The sequence below is a fragment of the Trachurus japonicus genome, chromosome 17, assembly GCF_045865225.1.
Source record: "Trachurus japonicus isolate A0001 chromosome 17, Traja_1.0".
In the NCBI taxonomy this organism is placed as follows: Eukaryota; Metazoa; Chordata; class Actinopteri; order Carangiformes; family Carangidae; genus Trachurus; species Trachurus japonicus.
Genome location: NC_140923.1, coordinates 4,596,946 through 4,622,246, shown reverse-complemented (window position 1 = coordinate 4,622,246; position 25,301 = coordinate 4,596,946). Strand labels below are relative to the sequence as shown.

General features: G+C 43.4%; 1 protein-coding gene across 1 annotated transcript in view; it reads right to left on the bottom strand.

Moving 5' to 3' along the window:
- Positions 1-9,198, bottom strand: part of kcnq3 (potassium voltage-gated channel, KQT-like subfamily, member 3) — a 124,405-nt gene extending 115,207 nt beyond the window's left edge. The window contains exon 1 of the mRNA XM_085805315.1: positions 8,847-9,198. Within this exon, the coding sequence (XP_085661441.1) occupies positions 8,847-9,166 (320 nt within the window). The 5' untranslated portion in view covers positions 9,167-9,198. The remainder of the gene's footprint in view (positions 1-8,846) is intronic.
- Between the last annotated feature and the right edge of the window lie 16,103 nt (positions 9,199-25,301).

Here is a 25,301-nt window from a genome sequence, read left to right as displayed (position 1 = left end):
TCCCAACTTCTTACGAATTGGGGTTTTCTATTAATTATTTTTTATTAATATCTATCTATTACAATTACAACAAATAATTTACAACTACCAGCTTCCTGCCTCAGCTTCCACCATTCAGACTCAGCATTTGTAAAATTTCTAGTTAATTGAGCCTCGGCCTTCAATTCCATCTCTCCACAGCGACCACTGAATGACTCTCCCGCTGGTACAACATTTGCCAAAGATAAATGTCATTACTCTAAATGACCACAACCACAGAGTCCATTAGGGAACGTGGAGCTGAGTCCTGGACTGGTAAAACATAAACAGACTGCTGCTGCTGCACAGGGAACATTAGTAATGAGACTGTTTCGATTGACTCAGCTCCAGTGTATCTGAAATTAACATGGTGGCAGTGAACGCCTCAGATCTCTGGGTGGGACCGTCCAACCTGAACCAACTGTGAGACAAACCTGAACACACAAACTGAATTCAACATAGTTATAGTATTTTAACTTGGGTTGTACCAAATCCAGGGTTTGGTTTCGGATTCGGACAAATTTGGGGCTTTTTGATGAAGTTCAGTTTCTCCTGAGCCTACGAACGTCAACGTAATGATGCCCTCCCTTCAAGGCACTCTCAGCACAGCCAGCATCACTGTTATTATCACAAACTAAATAAAACATCAACTAGCTTGATGCTAACATATAATGGAAAACATCATAGACGGGCTAATGGAAATTGGCTTCGCTATCGTGGTAACTTTAAACCAACAAACAGCTGTTATTTCAACATAAACACAAAAACATACAAACAAATAACCATGGCATAATTAACACATCCAATAATAGTACAATAATATGTAACGGAGCGTTCAGGTGCAGTCACTCACCCATAAAGGACGTGCAAACCCAATCGCCAAGCGGTCATTGACCTCTTGGCACAACGGTGTGCATCGTCGCCCCGTACTGAAACCCAACGCAGAGGGCCAGATTAACATCGGCTACAAATACGGGCAGATTTTTTCTCTGCTCTGTTGAAATAATTCCACTTGTTGGACTTTTTCTTTCTTGTTTTCAATGAGAAAAAATACCAAAGCCTGAATTCTGAAATACTTGAAGCTGAAATATTCATGTGTTCTCCGAGTGTGGACATTACTTTTACATGCAAAATAGTGGGGAAAGGTATTGCCCATTTAATTCTTTTTTACAGTTAGAATAAAACACAGTGTGATGTTTACTGCATTTAAAATGTGTTTACTGTTTGGGGCGATGATGGCAGTAGGATTCAGTATTTGCTTTCAGATTTGGCTGAATCTTAAACAATGGATTCTGTATTCAGCAGAACCACAAACCCCGAACCCCAGGTTCCAGGCACTTAAAAATCTAATCTATCCCAAATGTTCACTTCCCCTGAGCTTTATTTTGAAGGGCTGATACATGAGAAGATCACAAACCATCTCAATGATGACACCTGAGCCTGAGCAGCGGAGAGTGGAGGTATTCTGGGTTCTTCACCAGTGATGACCTCATTAGACGAAAGACGATGACAATATTTGTCCTGTTTTCTGATAACATGTGTCAGCTACAGGTTTCTGTGTTCATAAAAATGTATCCAATGAAAATAAACACTGAATAGCACAATTTGTTATTTCTATCATTTTGATTTATTACGTATTTAACTTAATTTCCAATCCAGAACCTCCGCTGAGCTCGTCCCTGTCGATGGGTCGTTGAAACGCTTCATTAAAAACAGCGTCGGCCATAAATGTAGAATATTCTGCAGCGACTCGGCTTCAGGCTGAAACATTCATGGAAACTCTGCAGCAGCTTTATCGATGTCCATCACTCAGCAGGAAATCAATCCAGTCCACCTTAAGAGCCGTCGCACGTCTTCCAGCGACAGGTTCAACAGATAGAGCAGCAGCGTTGAATTCACTGAGAGCCAGGAAACAGGACACGAGAGGAGGGGAGGGTAGGGGAGGGAGGGGGGAAGCTGATTTCATAACTCACGCCTCGCTGCTGGATGAAAATGGTGAGTCTACAGAAATGTTGTTCCAACAGCAGAAAATGCCGAACAAAGCTGTTTTTTTCCCTTGCAGTTTTGTGGTAACAGGGATCAGAGCGTGGACGAGCTGAGACGTGGAGCCGTCACTCACTCACTCACTCACTCACTCACTCTTCATCTCAGAGTCGAGTTCCTGCGATCAGCGCCCGGTGCCAAAGATAATCACCTGAATCACTGGAACCCTCCGGGCACGAGCCGCTTCCTGTCGACTCCTCCGGTCTCGGCTCGGCTCAATTAGCTGACATGCGCTCTCTCTCTGCTGCATGTGCACTGTCACCAAACGGCTCTCGCCCTGTGGAAGCTGCTGCTGCTGCGTGGAGTCACTAATTGCTAATGAGCGCTCATCATCGGCGCTAACGAGCAGCGCTGCAGGACTTCAGAACTGCACTTTGTCGGTTTGCATCCGGCTCTCGTTTGATCCGGTCGGTTTGACCCGCGAGCAAAGACGCCGGTGTCAGAGAGTCAGAGGACAAACTGTACCAGAAAAGAGTCAGAGCTGTGACTCTACTGTTTCTACCGACTCTGGTTGAATGGGATGCTACATCACACATTGATAATGATGATGATGTTGTCACAGCTTCTATGAGTCGTCAGGTAAGAGTTCAAGAAGTCAATGAACAACCGAACCATCAAGACGAGACGGACTGAACCAAAACACCTGGGTTTCTATTTGAAGTTTTGTTCTGTAGGGAGAAATATCTGGGCGGGGCTTTGGGTGACTGCTTTTTGTGACATCACAAAGTTACAGGAAGTCCTGATGGCTCAGTTTCCTCTGCAGAGGGAAAATTAATCAGATTCCTGAGTGGTGCGGTCCAACCTGAACCAACTCTAACAACTAACAACTTCATATTTTAACTTCTGTCTTTTATTTTGAAGGGTTCATCCTAAAAACCATCTCAGTGTTAGTTTTCTATCTCCTCTCTCAGCTTCTCTCTGGAGCTCTTGTAACAACAGGTTGGTGTCGGCCAATCAGAAGAGAGGAGGAGGCTCTGAGCCTCTCTTCTGATTGGCTGACTGTTTTCTAAAATGATCCATTGATCCAAAAAGAGTCTAGATTTCAGAATAAAACACTCAGAGAAACCAAACCCTGAAAAGTTGTTGGATGGTGGGTCCAGGTGGTGAGGGGGCGGGGCTTTGTTGCTGTGACAAAGTGACAGGAAGTCCTGACGGCTGGTTTTAAGGCTCAGTTTCTGTATTTCCCAGCGTCCTTGGAGCTCCCAGCTGAAGTCTCCTGTCAGCAGCTACAAGGCTAATGGCAAATTAAAACAGCACATTTCTTCATTCCAGCCCTGTTTGTTGATGCATTTGCTGCTTTTCCACCCAATTTCCCCGTGCAGTGACAAAACAATTCAAGTCGAGGACAAAAACAAGGACACGTCCGTCGTCCTCTCACTAATGGGAAGTTAACAACAAGACCACTCTGCCTGTTACCAGATGCATAATGTGTTGTTGTCAAACACAACAGAAGACGGCGGTGGCGGCGCCCGGGGGAGACAGATGTGACGCCTCAGTGTGACATTAATCTCATGCAGCCTGAATTCAGGCGGTAATTCGCTGAGGTCTGAGGTAATTATGCGCACGGCGGTGTTTCTTTTTTAGAATCTGTGGACTCGGCACAATCTCAGAGTCGTCACATCACCGAGCTGCAGCAGCGTCGCCGAGTCACAGCTGCTGCAACTGACGATCTGTGTGAATGAACTTCTACTCTCTTTGATCCCATCCATCGATCGATCGCTCAAGTACGGTGGCCCTGAAGGCTCAACTCCCCGCAGCTTCAGGAAACAACAAACGTGCAACAAATTCAGACAATTCAGCTCAACACAAGAGGATAAATAAAAGTGAAGAGGAGGTTGTTCAACTTCCTCCTAAACACACACACACACACAGTCCTGCTTAAAGGGATAGTTCAACATTTTGGCGACGGTTTTCAGGTTTTTTATGTATAAAAGTACCACATAATTTAGTTTATTGCATCAAGGCTTTCTGACTTTGTTAGGAACCTCTATTTAAACAAAATAATACAATTTTTTCACAAAATCCTAAATTGCTCTGGTAAACCAACCTTTTCATAGATAAGGAATCCTAACAACGTAACCAAGAGATGAGAAACAAATGAGATGATAAATAATTGTTTTTACTGTGTTTTACAACTGATTTCAAGCAACACTGTAACTATGTAGGATTTGCAGTCTGCTACTGTGTCTCTCCCAGAGAAGCACAGTGGCCAATGTGAATGTGCCGTGGCTGCCGTCACCGTTACTGTCACCGTCACCATTTCAATGAGTTTAGAAACATTATTTTAAGGTCGAGAAACTACATCGTGTTGCTTGAAGAACCGACCCTAACAGTGTGTCCACACCGGGCGCACAAAAGGTGTAATTTTCGCGTGATAAGATTACATACAAAGTCAATGTAAAGACGCAAATAGAGGCAAATTTGTGCCGGCGGCGCGAATGAAGCGAATGCTGTGAATGAAGCAAATGCTGTGAATGCTGTGAATGAAGCGAATGCTGCGAATGAAGGGAGTGCAGCGAATGATGTGAATGCTGCGAATGAAACGAATGAACCGAATGCTGCGAATGAAGCGAATGCTGGGAATTAAGCGAATGAAGCAAATGCTGTGAATGAACCGAATGCTGCGAATGAAGCAAATGCTGCAATTAAAACCAAATATTCCAGGTGTGAACGCTCTGTTACACAAGAGATGAGAGCAGAAAGCTACAAGACGAAGTGTGTGTGTGTGTGTGTTGGTGTCGGGCCTCGTCTCACTGTCGTGTTTGTTTGTTGTTGTTGTTGTGAGGAGGGAGGGGCGAGAGAGCACAGTATTCGTATCATCAAACAGACAGAGAGAGAGAGAGAGAGAGCGATGGGAGTCACAGAGCAGTGCATTGTGGGCCGCGGCGCCGCTGTCGGGTCGAGGTGAAGGTTCAGCTCTGATCTGCTGATGTCTCTCGTTTCCCTCGCTCGCCCTCTGACTCTGCTCCTCTACCTGACTCTCTCTCTCTCTCTCTCTCTCCTCCGCTGTAGATCTGATTTCACTCTCCGCTCACTGTTGTTATGGAAACCACTTTTTTTTTCAGCGCCTCCGGTTCCTGAGCTGAGTGATGGAAGAAGAAGCTGCTGTAGCCGGAGAAACGCTCAGTGAGCCGCCGCCGCCGCCTGCAGGGGGCGCCACATAAATGATCACAAACACCTGAGTCAGATCAGTGAAGACGCTTTCTGATCGAACTGATGTTTTGTTTTGTTTTGTTTTGTTTTGCTTGTTTTTTTAACTTCCTGTTGCTACGTTACATTTTCTGTCTCTGCTTCGTTATCTCTGTCCGTCCATCTGTCATCCTGGGTGAGGGATCCCTCCTCTGTTGCTCACCCTGAGGTTTCTCAGATTTTTCCCTGTTAAAAGGGTTTTCTATGGAGTTTTTCCTCAGTGGATGTGAGGGTCTAAGGACAGAGGATGTTGTTACGATGACATGTAAAGCCCTTTGAGACAAACTGATTGTAAAAACGGGCTATACAAATAAAATTGCCTTGCCTGTCCTCTCTCCTCCTCTTCCTAAACATGCGTCACAGCATTGACGTGTGTAACAAGAACTACAACTCCCATGATCCCACAGTGACGGCATAAAAACCACACGGTGTGCGTTTAACTTGAGCTGATGATTCAGCTTTTTGTGTTTTTGTTTTGTTTTTTCACTAATGTCACAGCGACTGTCACTGCCTGTCTGAGGAGACTTCACCTCCGCTGCGTCTCTGTGGAATCTGACGCTTTTATTTTGAAAGGTTGTCTATTCATGAAAATCGATTATTTTGTTCAAAAGTATGTTTTTCATTCATCACTAATCCCCCCATCAACAAACTGAAGTGTTCCTTTCAGCTCTGAATGAGCCGTTCATATCATTCATATCTCCATGGAGCGGGTAAGCTCGGTGCTGCTGCCATGTGGTGTCGCCATGTTTTTACGTTGAGTGGCAGCGTGACGGTAACGGTAACCACGGAAACTCAGCGGAGACACCGGAGCTGTCGGCTCAGGTCGAGGTGGCGTCTGTGAAAAGTCACCGCGGTAACGCAGCGAGGAGGAATGGAGCGTTACACTGATGCTGCATTCACCTGCAGTCGGGCAGACGGCCGTCGCTAACAAACCAGATGTCATTTTAGTCACAGAAGTCGAGAGAAAGCCGGTAAAACAATACGACATCGCCATGACAACATATTGTCACGTGTATTGTTTTGCCTCGTGCTGACGGACCACTTGTTTACATAGAGGCTTGTTTATGCCGTTACGTGCAGCGGCTGTCGTCCTTCTGCCGTCTGCCCAATTTCACGTGAATGCAGCATGAAAAATACGATTGAGTTGCTTGTGATCTACAACCGCAACGCTAGATGGGAGGAATTCCTACACAATGTACCTTTAACTGCAGAAGGTTTGTACTGTGTGTGTGTGTGTGTGTGTGTAAAGTGTCGGCATCAGCAAATAAAACTGAAGCTGGATCAGAACAAAACATGAAATTTGAGACAGAGAACAAACAAACAGGAGGTGTTTCCTGTTTGTCACCCCACATCATCATCATCTTCATCATCATCATCAGAGTGACAACTGAGAACCAACCAGGACGAACAATCAGTTGGAGGCGACACTGTTCATTAGCTGCTGCTGCGTTGAAGCACACACACACACACACACACACACAGAGTGGACTGACAGAGCGTCATCTCAGATCAGAGCCGACGACCTTTGACCTCAGATGACAGACTTTACAGCTTTACTTCCTGTTGTGTGTGTGAACTCAGACACTCAACTAAAACTGATTTACAGGAAGTTCAAAGTTAAAGTTCGAAAAAAAAATCCCATCTCCAAGGGGGCGGAGCCTCTAGTTGCCTCTCAGCTCGTTTCTATGACGACAGCATCCGCGTAAAACAACACGACACCACGGGACTCGGTGTCGAGTTCCTGACGTCACGTTCACACAAACTCATCACTTCTGTTTTTTAACGTCAAGTCGACACTTTCAGATTTTTACTCAAACCAACACTTTGAAATCTTTTATTGTGAAAGGGTGTGCGCAGCTGTTTCCTGTAGGTGTAAACCTGAAAAATAACAAAGTTTAAAAGCCTCTGAGTATGAAGTTATTTATCTACATCACTGGTTCGCAAAGTGCGGTCCGGGGACCCCCAGCGGTCCTTGAGAGGGTTCAACGGAGGTCCCAACTCTTTCTTGAAATTTTACCACTTTTTTCCAGAAATGTCTCTATTTTTTCCAAAGCATCACACCATCGGCCCTGATTTGAACCTACAACGACTAAAAAATGAACGTGATTCAGTCTCAGAGCAAATATTTGTGGATTTCTTCTTCGTGGTCTAAAGTCAACTGAACCTGATCAATAGAAAACAGATGATTTTGTTGATTTACAGACTGGAACTAAACAAACAGACAAACACAGGCCACATGATTTGTTCAGTCAGCTGACGTCAGACTTTCACTCTCAGTTGTTTTCACAATCAAACTTTAAACGTCACACTGTGGATCAATCAGCAGCTTGTGTTACAGCTCCACGCATCCCAGTGTGTGTGTGTGTGTGTGTGTGTGGTGCGTTCAAGTGCCTCTCTCCGCTTCCAGGGTTAAAAACTATTCATTTCCCTCAGTATCAGGTTCCGACCTCAGTGATCAGGCTTCATTAGCGCTGCGGCTCACACACACACACACACACACACACACACACACACACACTAACAACCATGCAGCCCGAGGACTAGACACAGAGGCGTTGCAACAGGGCAGGCGGCCCAGGGCCCTGAGCTGGAAGGGGCCCCCAGGGACGGCTGACATTGGTCCATCATATATAAAAATGTAACCAGAAAACATTGCCGTTTTGAATTATTCTGGCTAGATCTGAAAAAACAACAAGCAAGCGAATGATTATGTACATTCACTGAGCAAATATTATGAAAGTAAAATATATATTTCCCGCTAGAAATGCAATTGAAGGGCATTGTTATGCAGAAACTACCTCAAAATATAGATTTTTCCACTAAAAATGATAGAAATATATATGCTATGTTTTTTGTTCTCACGGCCGGAAACTTGAAAGTCATGTGACGTGGACGCAAAGCAAAAACCGTTACCGTCATACAATTTAAGAGCCGTTATTGTAGCTAAACCCTCTATGTTTTTGCACTTTGGACTAGACTTGTAGTCAAGACGGCCTGAACCGAGACCCAGACACTGCCAAGACCAGAGAGTATCAAGACCAAGTCAAGACTAAGACCAGTTGAGCTCAAGACCGAGACCGAGAACGAGACCAAAAAAACCCAACTGGTTACACCATATTTTGCTATTCCGCATGAGTTGTAGAACGCCAGAGGACGAGCGCCAACGCGTCTGTGTCACAAAATGCATGTGATTGGTCCCACTTGAAGGGGGCGTATAAATAATGAAATCCCCCCCAAAAAAGCATGCCCGCCTGGATACTGTAGGCTACAAATCCCTTCGAGACCGTTCTGCCAGTCCGAGACATTGCGAGACCGAGAGACCTGAGACCAAGACCACAAAAAAGTGGTCTTAAGAACTACAAGACTACTTTGGACCAACGTAGCCAAGGTAAGTTTTTATATGAGACTGGGTTGGCATAGTATGCAGAATTGAATCATCAATAGTTTGGGATTGTTGGATTCATTAACAGTTAATGTTTGTGGGCTGGGGGGCCCTCCAAGTTCCCTCTTGCCCGGGGCCTCCAGAGTGGCTAGAAACGCCCCTGACTGGACATCTCTCTCACACACACACACACACACACACACTAGTTACTCACACGAACGCGTGGTAGAGCAGCGCCCAGCCCCTCGGCCGCTCCAGCGCGTCGTAGACCAGGTTCTGGATCCTCCTCCTGCGGATGTTATTCCTCTTGACGGGGCGGCTGTAGCTCAGCGGCGTCTTGGCCAGCAGCCCGAAGCCGATGCCCTGAGACCCGCCACGTTTATTATTATAGTCGTCCCCCCGGTCCCCCCGGCTCGATGCCGCCAGCAGCAGCGTGCCGTCCTTGTCCCCCCCGGCCGCTCCGGACCCCGGGTCCAGCGGCTCCTTCCGCGGCTCCTCCGCGCCGCTCGCCGCGCTGCGGGAGCGGAGCCCCATGCTCGGCTCAGCGCTGGACGCCCGGCGTGGGCTGCTGCTGCTGCTGCTGCTGCTGCTGCATCACGGTGCCATGGTCTGGTCTGGTCTGGCCCGGAGACTCCCACCTTCCTCCTCCTCTTCCTCCTCTTCCTCTTCCTCCTCCACCTCCTCCTCCTCTTCTTCTTCTTCTCGCTCAGCCGCGGGTCATTTAAGGATGTGGTCCGCGGCGCGAAGGGAGGCGCTCAGCAGTCTGAGTCTGACTGAGAGACAGAGAGACGGAGAGCAGGAGGAGGGATGGAGGGAGAGAGGGAGGGAGAGTAGAGAGAGTAGAGAGAAGAGGAGGAGGAGGAGGAGGAGAGAAGAGAGAGAGAGAAACGTCGTTACGCGTCTGTTTTTGGAGAGAGCGTCGGCATCTGGTGCAGAGAGCGGAGCGACTGTGCGTAAAACCCGCACACACATAAAAACACACACAGGCTACAGAGAGACACAGAAACACGCCCTCGTGACCAGAGCCGCGCGGCACAGACTCGATCCTCCGGTCAAAGTCGGTGAAAGTCCCGGTGAAGCAGCAGCAGCAACGGACCGGTCTGAGTCCGAGTCCGAGTCTGAGTCCGGTGCTGCTGCTGTCAATCAATCACCGGTAGAAATCCAACATACACACACAGACACACACACACTAGAGACAAAGACCTGGCATCGCGCTGCATCCATCCATCCCTCTCACACACACACACACACACACACACACACACACACACACACCGATCACAGACAGACACCTAGCCTATGGGAGGAGCACCGAGTCTCACCAGCGGAGGAAGCCGCACATGGCGCCTGTCTCCCGGGCTTCCAGCCTCCATCCACCTGCAGAGGAACTGGTGCTGAGGCTGAGGCGGCGGCGGAGGAGGAGGAGGAGGAGGAGAGAGGAGGAGGAGAGAGAAGAGAGAAGAGGAGGAGGAGGAGAGAGAAGAGGAGGAGGAGGAGGAGAGAGAAGAGAAAAGAGGAGGAGGAGGAGAGAGAGAGAGGAGGAGGAGGGTGTAGACGGAGGATGGAGAGAGGAGACGCTGTGAGAAGGAGGTCGATACTGAAACTGAGAGAGAGAAAATCCTCTCCTGCAACGCAGACGCGACGTGCGCGCACACACTCACACATAAACACATGTAAACAGTGGTAGGGCAGCTACATGTGCACGCGCAGCAGCAGAGGAAAGGGGGGGGGGGGTGTCAAGTTAACACCTGGACTTGTTCCTGAGTGGTGTTGTTGGGCACGAGACAGGAATTCAACCCCATCTAGCGGTGCGGTTGCATATCTGAACGTATTCTTGATGTTGCATTCACGTGAGATCGGGCAGACGTCAGACAGACAACAGACGCTGCATGTAACAGGATAAACAAGCGTCTATGTAAACAAATGGTCCGCCAGCACGAGGCAAAACAATACAGGCGTGACAATATGTTGTCATGGTGATGTGGTATTGTTTACCTGACCCACGTTTTACCGTCTTTTTCTCTTGGAGTAAAATGACATCGGTTGGTTTGCCGACGGCCGTCTGCCTGACTGCACCTGAATGCAACACCTGCCTGCGGGCTTCCGTAGCTACAACCACCGACACGACCAGGAAGAGAAAGTTAAAGTTTCTTCTGTTTCGATCTTTTGAAATCAATCAATCAATCAATCAATCAAACAATCAATCTAGACCACCATGGATTTAATATAACCTATTGGAAGTCGATACCGGATCGAACATGGCGCAGGTAGTCCAGTCTACACTGTCAAAACAGAACAAAACAAAAAAAAAGTTACACTGATACATCCAGCAACAAGACCTGCGCCATTTTTCAGCCTCACCTGGCGGGTGCGCGCCAATGACCACCGGTAGTGACGTCATTCCATAGGTCACGGAAAGAAAGAAAAACTTGGCAAATAAATAAATAAATGTGGATGAATGTTAAATAAAAATGTCAAAAAGTAAAACGGATGTTAATGTCACATGAGCTGAAACTTACAACAACATTAAAAAGAAGAGGAAATATTAATCCTATTTAAAATGCAACGACAACAATAGACACAATGATAAATATGTAAATGAGGCGATATCTAATTAAATATGCGCCTTATTCGCCTGAGGCCTCATTCTGTATTTACAGTATCAAAGGTAACTGTCTCATAGGAACTTTATTATCTAGATACATTCTGCCTCAATGCCACAGTCTGTGGTTTCCAACCATGAGGGACCAGTTCCCTCCTAAATCAATTACTTGTTGTGAATTCTCTTTATTGTGACATATTACTGAACAATGTTTCCTCAAAGGAGAGTTCAGTCTGGATCGAGGAACAGAAGAGTGAAGGAGCTGAAAACTGAGATCAAAGTAAAGAACCAGAGGATGAGGACATTTATCTTCCACCACAGGTCAATTAAAAAATAAAAAATAAAAAAAGCATCGAGGTACAAAGGAGATTTAAATGTATTTACAGAGAGTTTGTTCTCACTTCACCTTCCTCCTGGAGTGTTTTTATGTCTCTGGGTTTTGAAGTGAGCAGAGTCTCATTTGTGATGTTGATTGAGAGCAACAGAGATGTGAGCAACGTGTCAGATACACTGATGTTCACAGTTTAACTCTGCTCTGAAGTCTTCCTCATCTTATCTAATCTTGTGCCTACACTATGTTTTACATGTTTTTTTCTGATTTTATTTAATTAGTTTAACATTTTATCTTCCTTACAAGAGAATTTATATATACTGTATATATATTGTTCATTTAAAACTACAGGTTCATTTGTATTGTACATTTTATATGGACTCATTTTGCAGTTTGGCACAGTGCTGCTGATTATGTGGACTATAATTGGAGGTGATGTGACCTCAAAGGGAGGGGGTTTACATGGGGTTTTCTTTCTTTAATGTTTTATCTGTAAAGCATTTGCTTGAAAAGTGCAATATAAATAAATAAAAAAATGATATTATTAATATTCTGACCGTTGAGATGTTCAGGAGGTATAAACTCAACAATAAACACCTAATGAATGAGATGAACAAAGACTGAACATTGTAACAGAGTTGAGAGATGTTCCTAACAAAGTGAACATGCACATTAATAATAATTTAAAAAATAACAAAAAAAAACACTGAGAACAAAGATTGAGTCCAGTTCTTTCCAAGAAATGAAATCCTCTATCACACACACACACACACACACACTCGGAGCCCAGCAGGATTTGCCAGCAGAACAGAACAGAGCAATCTTAAAATAGATTGATTGCGTGTGTCTTGGTGGCCTTTAGTATTTCTACTTAATCGTTGGCGGTCGGAGGATTTGACTAATTATCTGGATGAGAAACGGCTGAACGAGTCTGTAATTGAAAAAGCAATAGTTGGACTGTGGATGTCGTCCTCTGGTCCACACACACACACACACACACACACACACACACACACAGACTGACAAGACGAGATCAGAGCCCAATTATCATCATTATTATCGTTCTTATTATAACTGTGACATTTTCAGGCTTTAAACTCCATTAAATCGTCTCGTGAAGTGACTTTAAACAGCTGCGGTTCACATCTGTGTCAGTGTCTTTCATCTCAGCCAAACTTAAAACCACTGCAGCCACACAGTTAAACTTATAAACTTAAAATAAATTCAATATTGACATGGAATCGGTCAGTGTTCACTAACATTGGACCATATGGGAGAAAATGACATTGAAAAACATTAAAATTGAAGGATACATTATCAGCTCGCTGGTATTGTACGTTAACCAAAGTGTAACATAAGGCTAAAGTTAGAAACTAGACTTTTCGAAGTAAGAAATTTGATTATGACAGATAAGACTACACAGATATAGGCTACACATGGTCCACCACTCCACGGATTGATTTATCACCGGCTTCGTTGGAAACAGATGCACATGGAGGAGAGGAGGGTTAGAGACACAGAGGAGGGGAAGAAGCCAAAATGAATAAACTTGCAAACATTTGTTAGCTTCAGTCCAACAGCCCAAGTTAGATACTAGCTAAGGTGTAACTGTAAGTTAGCAAACATCAATTAGCTTCAGTCTAAAATAGTTAAAGCAGAAGTAAGCAGAATGTTTGTGTTACTATAAGTCTTAAATAGTTGTATCTTCCGACAGCAATCACTTCTATAGAGTGTTTGGTCTGAAACACGGGTCTGTCAGTCACTCTGCTCTGCTGTAAGCCGAGGAGAAAACTTTCCTTGTATCCTACAACCTTTATCCAATGAGGAGAGAGAACGGCATAAAGGGGCAGTCCTCTCTGTGTGTGCAGCCAAGGGATGCGCGTGAATGTGGTGACGTAGGGACGAGGGCGGGGACTGCTAACTCCATCGGCTGACAAGAAGTTAGACAAAACCACCGGATCGCTTACTTCTGCTTCAAGAAAAGAGTCAACTAGCTAGTTAGCTTTGTGTCACTCCATTCACCAGCAACCATAAGTTAGAAATGAGCAAACATTAGCATCCACTAGGATCTGATCCATTAAACTCTGAAAGTAAAATGTACAAACAGATAAAAGTACAGGTTATAACAGGTACAGGTGTCATTTAGTCTCTGATGGAGCCTCCAAAACTTTGCGGAACTCCAACTCCAACCTGATGGATCCGTTTTACTGAACTAGGCTAAACATGTGCTGGACTCACAGTATCTGTGGCTTCTGGACAAAACCAACAGAAGTCAAAAATAAAATATAAATCACACCCAGAGCCCACAGAGTCAGGATAAATCTGCCAGGAAACACGTCTCCTGTCTCTCTGGGTCGTCCCAGGTCGTCCTCCCTCGGCGCTCGTCACCTGTCAGGTGAGACAGCAGCTTCTCCAGCTTCTATTTCCTGCTGCTTTCATGGCTGAGTGCTGTCGGCGGTGAGGCGCAGCCGGACAGCACCGCGTCCACGGAGACCCTGGACACTGTCCTCACCTGTCCTCCTCATGATCACACACACACACACACACACACACACACACACACACTGAATGCACTGTTGGCTGAACTACATGGTTTTCCAAACTGTCACTTTTTCACATAGTGGTGATGCTGATGTGTTAAATAAACTTTCTGTAACCAAAGACGGTTTAGAAACCAAGACCCTCCACTATGAGTCAGTTTCCTGTATCTGTGTCAGGGGGTTTCTCCATGACTCCGCCCTCTTTAGGAGACCAGCAGACCGTGACTCCGCCCCCTTTAGGAGACCAGCAGCAGACCATGACTCCTCCCCCTTTAGGAGACCAGCAGACCGTGACTCCGCCCCCTTTAGGAGACCAGCAGCAGACCGTGACTCCGCCCCTTTTAGGAGACCAGCAGACCGTGACTCCGCCCCCTTTAGGAGACCAGAAAACCATGACTCCGCCCCCTTTAGGAGACCAGCAGACCGTGACTCCGCCCCCTTTAGGAGACCAGCAGACCGTGACTCCGCCCCCTTTAAGAGACCAGCAGAGTATGACTCCGCCCCCTTTAGGAGACCAGCAGCAGCAGCAGGCCTTGAGTCTATTGATTCCAATGGGAGAAGTGAACATGAGCTCAGATTATGGTCGATTCTTAGTAAATATTGGACTCATTTTTCACATGACACATCTCTTCTGAACATTTTGACATAAAAATGGACAAATTTCAGACAATTCAGACTTTGTCGCTAGATTTGGCACAGATCAGCAACTAACGCTCGTGAACGCCTGCGCTAAGTAATTTTTGTAATGCTAAATATGACTGTTAGCTGTGTAAATATTTAATGTTTTTATAGGGAAATATAAACAGCTCACTTTCCTCTACTAACAACTTTTATAAATCAACACACACGTTTACAACAGGAGGTAGAGGGACGGGTGACCACACCCACTTCAGGAGACAGGAAGTGTAGCTGTAACATTTCATATCATTGGAGCAGCTTGTAGCCATCCTATCATAGTGGAGGATCTTTGCTGTAACTATTTCACCTTAAAATGTCTCGTCTGATTGGCTGTAACAGGTTGAGTGTCTTCTGTCTGACACAGCTGCTGTTATCTCACTTTACATCAACACACCAACATCAACACCATCAGGCCTTGTTATAAGAAGTTAGTTAGCTCGCTGTTCATAGTGTGTGGGTCACAGCAGAGGAAGAAGAAGAAAAAGAGACTTCCAGGAAACTTCCTGGACTGGATGGATGAGTTTTTGTCCTTGTTGTCCTGTTGTTGTGTTTATTGACTGGTTGTGGTCACATTTTAATTACAGGCTAATAACCTCTGTCCTCCATTTGTTTTTGCTGCTCCACATTCGTTGTCAGCTGTGATTATGAAAACAAACGAGGCTGCGCTCACAGGAAGCTGCATTGGTGACGTCCACAGACTGTAAATCCTGACTGATGTCATGCAGGTCGCTTCATTACACACACACATACTCCAGATTACTTGGAGAAACAAACAGGTATTTGTATAAGTTTATTGACACTCTGTCACCTTTCATGTTTTTTTTTCTCCATAAATTCAGCTTCAGCTTGTTTCAGAGCTTTAAGATTTAAATATAAAACAGCTTCTCTGTCTGGTTTTATCTTGTAAAGTCATTTAAATCAAACATGAGTGAGTCTCTCTAAAGGATCAGAACACAGATTCTCATATTATTTCATTACTAACCAATAGTTTTCTCATCTTTATCCTCTACTCTTCACTAGGCCTACTTCTGGTTTTGTTTGGACTGCAATGACTTAAAGAAAGTTTGTTGTACCTGAATGCATCACAAGAGTGTGCCAGCAGCAAGTCAAGTCAAGTCAGCTTTATTGTCAATTCCACAATATGCACGGGACATAAGAGAATCGAAATTATGTTACTCTCAGACCCTCGGTGTAGACAGACAGACAATAAACATTTAAAAAACAATAAAAAATCTGCAAATCTAAAATACCAATCTAGAATAAATATGAATAAATAAAAAAAACTAAGCTAAACTAGTAATAAAAAAATAAGTAGAAGGCACAATAGCAGCAGTAATAAAGTGCAAAAGACAGTAGTGCGAGTATAGAAAGTAGTGCGAGTATAGCATCACACCTCATTCAGAAATATGTCCCTATGTTAATACCACATACATGACCTTATCTGGGTTTAAACCAAATATCAAATCTTTAGTCCATTTGTTGAAAATATCAAAATTTCATTTTTTTTTACATGGCTTCAAATGTTGCTCCTATGTATGTTGATAAAATTCACTAAACAACCATATATTTTTCTAATTATTTTGGGGAAAGTGTCTCAAACTTTTTTCAACATACTTTATATAGAACAGCACAATGTGTTTGTATTATGGTATTATGTATACAACTTAAAGAGTGCGTGTGTGTGTCAATATATGAAATGATTACAAATCCTCCTCATTATGTACATATATATGTATATACACATATATAAAGTCAATATACAGTAAGTACAGTGGAGCACGTCTTTGATCTGCATCATAAATCATCTCTTAGACTTTCATAAAAACATTGACAAAATCTCACTGTGAAAGAAAATTTAATTTCAAAATAAAACTGCTCATCATTATGCAGCGTGTAGGACTTCTAAAAAATCTGTGCCAGGTGAACACAGGTAGCTGCCGAATCACAGCGGGTATCGGAGCGCTTCCTGTTTACTCATGCGGACGGTGTAACCCAGTGGTTGGGTTTTCTGTGGGGGTGGGGGGATGTTGAGGGGTATGTTGGGGGATGTTGGGGGTCTTTGTCAGAGTTCCAGCTGGTGAATAATTGACGCCTGTAGAGTCGTTGTGTTATATCTGCATGATGAGGGCCGCCATGTTTTATTCATCCACTTCATGCAACTTTCATAACACAAGGTTAAAAGACACAAAGGGAGACGAGTCACACTGCAAAAACTCAAATATCTTACCAAGTATTTTTGTCTTATCTCTAGTCAAAACAAATTTCATTCTACTTAAAGGGACAACGAGGAGTTTTGGAAAAGCGAAGCGTTTTCACACTACATTTATGAGCCTCCGCGCGCACCGTAAAATTCTTTTGACCGGCGCAAGACGGACTCATGTTTTTATTCATCAATAATTAAAGTCAGAGGTTCAAAGAGGTTCACATACCACCGTAGTTCCGACCATAAACGTTCAGCTACGTTATTCTCATGACTCGTTGCGAAACTGAAAGTAAAGAAACGCTGGTCGGCTCGACCAGCATCTCCGCCACCACTAATAATAACAAAATAACGATAGAGACAGAATGATATATTTATCGAAAATGGCCCCATTAACAAGTGTGGGTAGCGGAGATTCATCCACATTAACGTGAGACTTTTTTATAACCGATTAGAAACTCCTCGTTGTCCCTTTAAAATAAGACTCATCACATAAAAAGTAGCTCGTTTTTAGACACTTTTTACTTCTTTCAAGCATATTTTCACTTGAAATAAGTAGAAAAATCTGACAGTGGAGCAAGTTTTTCTTCCTTATTACGAGCACAAAAAACTTGCTGGCAGATTTTTCTACTTATTTCAAGTGAAAATATGCTTGAAAGAAGTAAAAAAGTGTCTAAAAACAAGTTCATTTTTTAGGTGATGAGTCTTATTTTAAGTGGAAAGAGATTAGTTTTGACTAGAAATGAGACATTTTGACAAGAAATAAGACAAATATTCTTGGAAAGATTTTGAGTTTTTGCAGTGCAGGAAGTGACGATGGAGAAGAGGAAAACACAGTTTTGTTCATTAATGCTTGTTTTCTCTTTTTACATATTATTCTAATTATTGCTGCTGCTTCTTCAGCCAGTGGTTTGATGGTGGTGGACGATCGCTGTTGGAGTTTTAGTGATATAAATATAAAGATGTAAATATTTTTAGAGACAGGAAAGTGGAGGTGTGTACATTTGTGTGTAGAAACAGCGTCTGAGATTTTTGCCGGTGTCTGATGTCTTAGGAAACTCTGATGACTCTCAGACGTCCAGGAGAAGAGATTTGGTTTCAGCAGGAAGAAGAAGAATCCCTGACATCAGCACTTAATTTTAGAAGAAAGCGTCTTCGGAGCTGCGTGGTTTTCTGTTACACGCCGTCGTCCCCCTGAGGTGAGCGCCGAGCAACACGAGGCCGAACACGAGACGGACGGGCCATGAAGACGAAGAGCCACTAGAGCAGCTGCTGAACCAGGAGGAGCCGAGCGATTAAAGACAGAGAGGTGGAGACCAAACACTGAGCAAAAACACAGGAATCCAAACCTCCTGTTCCCAGTGGCGTGCACTGGGGGGTGGGGGCTGCTAAAGTGCCCTCATGGCAGCCAAAACGTGTGTTAAAGTGCCCTCTAGGAGCCAAAACGTGTGCTAAAGTGACCTCTTCAGTGGCGAGGACGCGCTATATGTGCCCTTTTTTTCCCCAATCGCCCCTGCCCTTCAAAAAGTCTGTGCACGCCACTGCCCGTTCCACAAATAACCGATCTAAAGGCTGTGGATTATCCACAGTAAGAGAGCATAGCATATCATAGCATACAATAACATAACATAGCATGACATAGCATAGCATAGCATAGCATACAATAACATAACATAGCATGACATAGCATAGCATAGCATAATGTAACATAACATACAATAACATAACATACCATAGCATAGCATAACATAATATACAATAACATAACATAACATAGCATGACATAGCATAGCATAGCATAGCATGTAATAACATAACATAGCATAGCATAGCATACAATAACATAACATAGCATAGCATAGCATAATGTAACATAACATACAATAACAGCATAGCATAACATAATATACAATAACATAACATAACATAGCATGACATAGCATAGCATAGCATACAATAACATAACATAGCATGACATAGCATAGCATAACATAACATAACATACAATAACATAACATAGTATAGCATAACATAATATACAATAACATAACATAACATAGCATAGCATAACACAACTTATTACAAATTCAAATTTTCAATCTATTCTCACTTATTTCTTCAGCAATGCTAGCACTGGTTCATCAGTTTTCCTTGGCTGTCAGGTTTCAGTGGTTTTTACACTAAAACATGTAGGATTTCAACATTTTCTTCTCCTTTTTAATATTTCTACTGCTTTAAAGGACAATTCCGGGCGAATTCAACTCTGGGGTGTATTTTCATATCATTTTAGGTCTAAAAGAATGAATCTGAAGATTTTCAGTTTAATCGCTCCTGTTTTGCGGTAGTTGCGTCTGTCCCCGCGTCCCCACGGCAGCAATGAATGGGAGTGGATGTAAGTTCTGCTGTTTAGGCTGTTTCCAGCCCTCAAAGCCGCAATTTTTTTCCACAGACAGCGTTAGATGGCTACTCAAACATGCACCGAGAAGTTTATTTACTTCAAGCAAGCCGGCATGTTTGTAAAACTAGATCTAATTCAAAGTCTCCCGGAGTCTCACGCGAGACCCAGTTGCCGTGCTGGTGTATTCAGGCGCAGTCGGAGCTACCGCTTGTGTCATAAACACAGGAATATCAACTCTTTACTTGCTTGAAGTGTACATTTTTTTCCACAGACAGCGTCAGGTGGCTACTCAAACATGCGCCGAGAAGTTTTTTTTACTTGAAGCAAGTAAAGAGTTGATATTCCTGTGTTTATGACACAAACGGTAGCTTTTCCCACTGCATGTGAACACACCGCGCACGGCAACTGGGTCTCGCGCGAGACTCCGGGAGACTTTGAATTAGATCTAGTTTTACAAACATGTCGGCTTGCTTGAAGTAAATAAACTTCTCGGTGTATGTTTGAGTAGCCATCTGACGCTGTCTGTGGAAAAAAATTGCGGCTTTGAGGGCTGGAAACAGCCTAAACAGCGGAACTTACATCCACTCCCATTCATTGCTGCCGTGGCGATGCGCGGACAGACGCAACTACCGCAAAACAGGAGCGATTAAACTGAAAATCTTCAGATTCATTCTTTTAGACCTAAAATGATATGAAAATACACCCCAGAGTTGAATTCGCCCGGAATTGTCCTTTAAGCTGTAAACCGTGAGATTAATGGCTTTTTAAGTTTAACATTTCCACATACTTTAGCTTCAGCCTTTTCAACATTCAGCAATTTCTCCAGCATTGCTTCAGCAAAGGCGTTCAGCTTTCAGCATTCGCACGCGTTTTCTTCAGGAAATGCTTCATCTAGTTTTTAAAAAAAAACTCTTCCTGTGTCTGTACGATGTAATAAACCTGAACATGGTCATCAGAGTGTTTGAGTGTTTGCAGGAGAAGCAGAGAAGTCTCGAGACCCCGTCGTGGTGAATCCCAGTGTGTGTGACCACTGTCAGCTGAGAGGTGAAGTCATTATGGCGCCTGTTAACCTTCATGAGATGAACACATGAACACACCCCAACGCCCCCCCCCCACCCCCCTGCAGAGACGTTCGCTGACTTAAAGCCGTCATGAATCAAACCGCTCCGTGTGAAAAATGACTCCGGCTGTCGACCACCAGATACAACGACTCAGCACAAACAGCAGAACAAACACATCAATCTCACACGGCCGCGTTAATCACCATGTGACCTCTCAGGTGCTGCTGCCGTGGCGATCTGGTGAAACCCGGTCATGCCAAACCGCATCCACCACCCAGAGATGGACAGAGTACTCGACCCCAGTACTTGAGTAAGAGTACAAATACTACTGGTCAAAATTTACTCCGTTACAAGTAAAAGTAGCTCAGTCGACATGTTACTCCAGTAAGAGTAAAAAAGTACTTGCTTTTAATGGTACTTAAGTATCCAAAAGTACATGCTTTTAAATTTACTTTAAGTAAAAGTAAGAGTAAGAGTACATTTCTTATTTTTCACATCAATTAATTACTATATATTTTTCTAAATGAATTCAATTTTTTATTTCTTTCTTTGAAAAACACAGGTTGTGTCCAATAGTATTTTAGAAAAATTACTTATACTTTTCAACCTTCCTAGAAATGAACTTGAGTAAAAGTAAATATATTTGTCTTGGAAATGTATCCAAGTAAGAGTAATAAGTAGCCTACCAAAGAAATCGAATACTCAAGTAAAGTACAAATCCTCCTACTTAAAGGGATAGTAGCATTTTTTTTAAAGTGGGGTTGTATGATCTACAAATAGCCCCTAAGTACTTTAATTGCAGTAGAAGACTCTCTGCACTCCTCCCGTTAGCAACGCCAGCCCATAATAGCCCTGCCCAGAGATTTACAACATACATTGTTGTGAATGGACCCAAAGAAACGGCCTATTTTCACGGCCTAAAAGAGGTTTTACCTGAAAAAAAAATACACAGTTCCATTGTTCACTATAATATAATTTTTTCCAGCCCTTCAAAGTGCAGGAAAAACACAGTTTTTATTTTATTTTATATATTATATACAGTATATACTATACTTAAGTGCAATACTCAAGTAAATTTACTCCGTTACTGTCCACCACTGCCGCCGCCACACAGCAGGAAGTACACAGAGTACTCAGAGAGAAACCCTGAACATCAGACATGACATTTCTGTGTGTGATTGTGCAACAACACCTCTGGGGCAGCTGAAGCATTGATTATTGATTTCCTCAACAGCTTTACTTCCTCTTTCACTCAGATGGAGAGCGGCGCGAGGCACTAAGCTACGAGGGGTCACGTGAAAAGGTCGCTCAGCCAGCAGCTTTTACCTCGGGTCACGACCGTTATTATGAAGCGTTAGAGAGCTCCGACTGTGTTTTTCCTTCCTGCACAAATGAAACTAAAGCACCAATATGGCGGTGTGGAGGAGAGGAAACATCCAACGTGTTCTCACAGCGCAGGACGCTTCATCATCCAGGATCAACCAGGTTCTTCACAGTCTGACATAAAACACAACCTGACTTCACCCTTTAAATCAAGTGCAGGATCAATAATGTTATTGCTTTTACATCCAATTAGCTGTGTCAACATTTAGTTTGTTACTGAGCCAAACGACAGACAGAGTGATTAAAAAGAAAAACAGAGCAGATTTCAGATTAAAACACTCAGAGAAACCAAATCCTGCAAGTTGTTGTTGTTGGATGGATGGATGGTGGGTGGGTCCAGGTGGTGGTGAGGGGGCGGGGCTTAGACATCTACCTTTATACTGTATGGAGCTTTAACACAAACCTTTATAGTGTATGGAGCTTTATCTACCTTTATACCGTATGGAGCTTTAACACAAACATCTACCTTAGAGCTTCAACAAATAATCGATTAATCGCACAATTATCGATTATTAAATTCGTCAACTATTTTGATAATCAAATAATCCGTTCGGGTAGTTTTTAAAGAAAAAAAGTCAAAATTCTCTGATTTCAGCTTCTTAAATGTGAATATTTCTGGTTTCTTTGTTCCTTTATGACAATAAACTGAGTCTCTCTTTGGTTTGTGGATCTGGTGGTTTGGGAAACACTGATTGATATTTTTCAAATTTTTTTTTTTTACATTTTATTGACCAAACAACTAATCGATTCATCGATAATGAAAATAATCGTTAATTGCAGCCCTAATCTACCTTTATACTGTATGGAGCTTTAATACAAACACTTCCCTGTCAGAATAAAGAAATTATCGTTTCGTTGTCTGGAGCTGTGGATCTGAGGACACACAAACTTCCAGTCTGATCTGTTCATCTCAGTTTGATGTAGAAACATTTGAGTTTCATCAAATTCCTTTTTGCTTCACAGTAATAAAATGTTTCTATTGGCTCCTTTTGTTCTGGGTGCTGCAGAGCGAGAGCCCATCGCAGCATCTGCATCAGCATCTGCATCTGTCCTTGGCAGCAGCGCAGGAGGCCTGGCCCAGATGATCTGCAGAGAGAGACGGAGCGATGGAGGGGTGGGTGGGGGGGGGTTACTCTGAGGAGAACGGTTAAATAATTCATCCAGAGAGTCGGAGAGGGAGCGAGGGAGGGAGGGAAGATGGAGAGTCGGAGGGAGAGAGAGGGAGAGAAAAAAAGAGGAAAGGCCACTCAGCAAACAAAATGTCTTTGGATTTCCTTCACATGAATTCCCTTGAAGTGTCCCTTTGATTCGGTTTTACAGAATCAAACAGTCCCAGTGATTTTCATCCCCAGCAGGGATCTAATCTCCTCCACATCTTCTTCTGAGCTCCGTGTGCGGCAGCGGCAGCGATGGCAGCAGCGTCCTCTGAGGACTCGACCCTGCAGAGCGGAGCTGCAGCGTTAATTAAAGCCTGAGGAGCTGCAGCTTCTTGGGTTGAAAGGCGTCAGGACTCACAAGTTCCACAGTTTCCACCGACACCGGGCCACCGAGCCTCCAGAACATCCCATCAGCAGAGCCGCCGTCCTGCTGACGCCACCGTTCAGAGGTCAGAGGTCAAGTACTCAATGAAAGGCTGAGAAACCAGCGAGAGAGACGTCATACGCTCAGGTTACTCTGATGTTTCTAAGTGGTTACGTAACGAAAACCCAAACGCCACTGCTAAAACTCAAAATCTTTCCAAGAATATTTGTCTTATTTTTTGTCAAAATGTCTTATTTCTAGTCAAAACTAATCTCTTTTCACTTAAAATAAGACTCATCACCTAAAAATGAACTTGTTTTTAGATAATTTTGCTTGTAATAAGGAAGAAAAACTTGCTCCACTATCAGATTTTTCTACTTATTTCAAGTGAAAATCTGCTTGAAAGAGGTAAAAATGATCTAAAAACAAGCTACTTTTTAAATGTGATGAGTCTTATTTTAAGTATAATGAGATTTGTTTTGACTAGAAATGAGACATTTTGACTAGAAATAAGACAAATATTCTTGCTAAGAGTTTGATTGACTGTTGAACAGAAAATAAAACATCTGTCTGTTGTCAGAGTCCAACGTGTTTCTGATGCGACACCAGTGTTTAAACCAAACTTCATGACAATCAATCTAACAGATGTTGAGACATTTGAGTACGAACCAAAGTGGTTGGAAAAGAACCAAAACCTAATAAACTGCATTCACACTGCAAAAACTCAAAATCCTACCAAGAATATTTGTCTTATTTCTAGTCAAAATGCAATTTCTAGTCAAAACAAATCTAATTCTACCTAAAATAAGATTCATCACATAAAAAGTAGCTTGTTTTTAGACACTTTTTACTTCTTTCAAGCAGATTTTCACTTGAAATAAGTAGAAAAATCTGATGGTGGAGCAAGTTTTTCTTTCTTATTACAAGCACAAAAAACTTGCTTTCACTGGCAGATTTTTCTACTTATTTCAAGTGAAAATTAGTTTGAAACAAGTGAAAATGATCTAAAAACAAGTTAATTTTTAGGTGGTGAGTGGAAAGAGTTTAGTTTTGACTAGAAATGAGACATTTTGACAAGAAATAAGACAAATATTCTTGGAAAGATTTTAAGTTTTTGCAGTGCACACCAGATCGACTGATGAAAGCCTGGGTGATCGAGACGCAACATGAGGTTTGAAGATCTCCAGAGTTACTACGTGTTTATCTTTAAATATCTTCACTGTTTGTTTTTAAAGCTCTTAATGGGCTGGCTTTTAAGGAGACGTTTAAAGGTCCAGTGTGTAACAATTGTCAAGGTTTATTGGCAAAATCTGAATATACTACCCATGAATATATTTGTATAAGTGTATAATCGCTATAAAATAAAATTTGTTTGGTTTTCGTAGCGTTATAATTATTATTTGGCCACCATCACTTTGCCGACAGGAGGGGTGAGTGCGAGCCATGTAGAGTACGCATTATATTTTCTAGAATCTGGGCACTAGATGTCACGCAGCGCCGTAACGTAACCGCGCGGGGCCCCCACCGCGGCCGTTCGCCGCGGATGACGGCGGTGATGGCGGGGGGGGGGGCGGTTGACGGCAGTGACAACACAGCAGAACAGTCCTGCCTAGGAGCTATCCATGGTTACTTAACCAAAAGTCTCTTGAAATATCAAACAAAGAGGAGAACTATGGACTGTGGAAGCTTGAATGGCCAAAATACAGAAGTTATCATGACGTGAACCATGTTGTGGTGTAAAAAAAAAAAAAAAAAAAAAAAAAAGGACCGTTGATTCGGTGGAAACTCGGTTTAACGGGCGGGGGCGGGGCCCCCACGGCATGCGGGGCCCCCCCGCCTCGCGGGGGCTGCGGGGGTATACTTTACGGCCCAGATGTCACGGTTTTCCCCCCATTTGACACACTGGACCTTTAAATCCTCCTTAAAAATTCACAGTCTGTCTTTAATTTGTATTT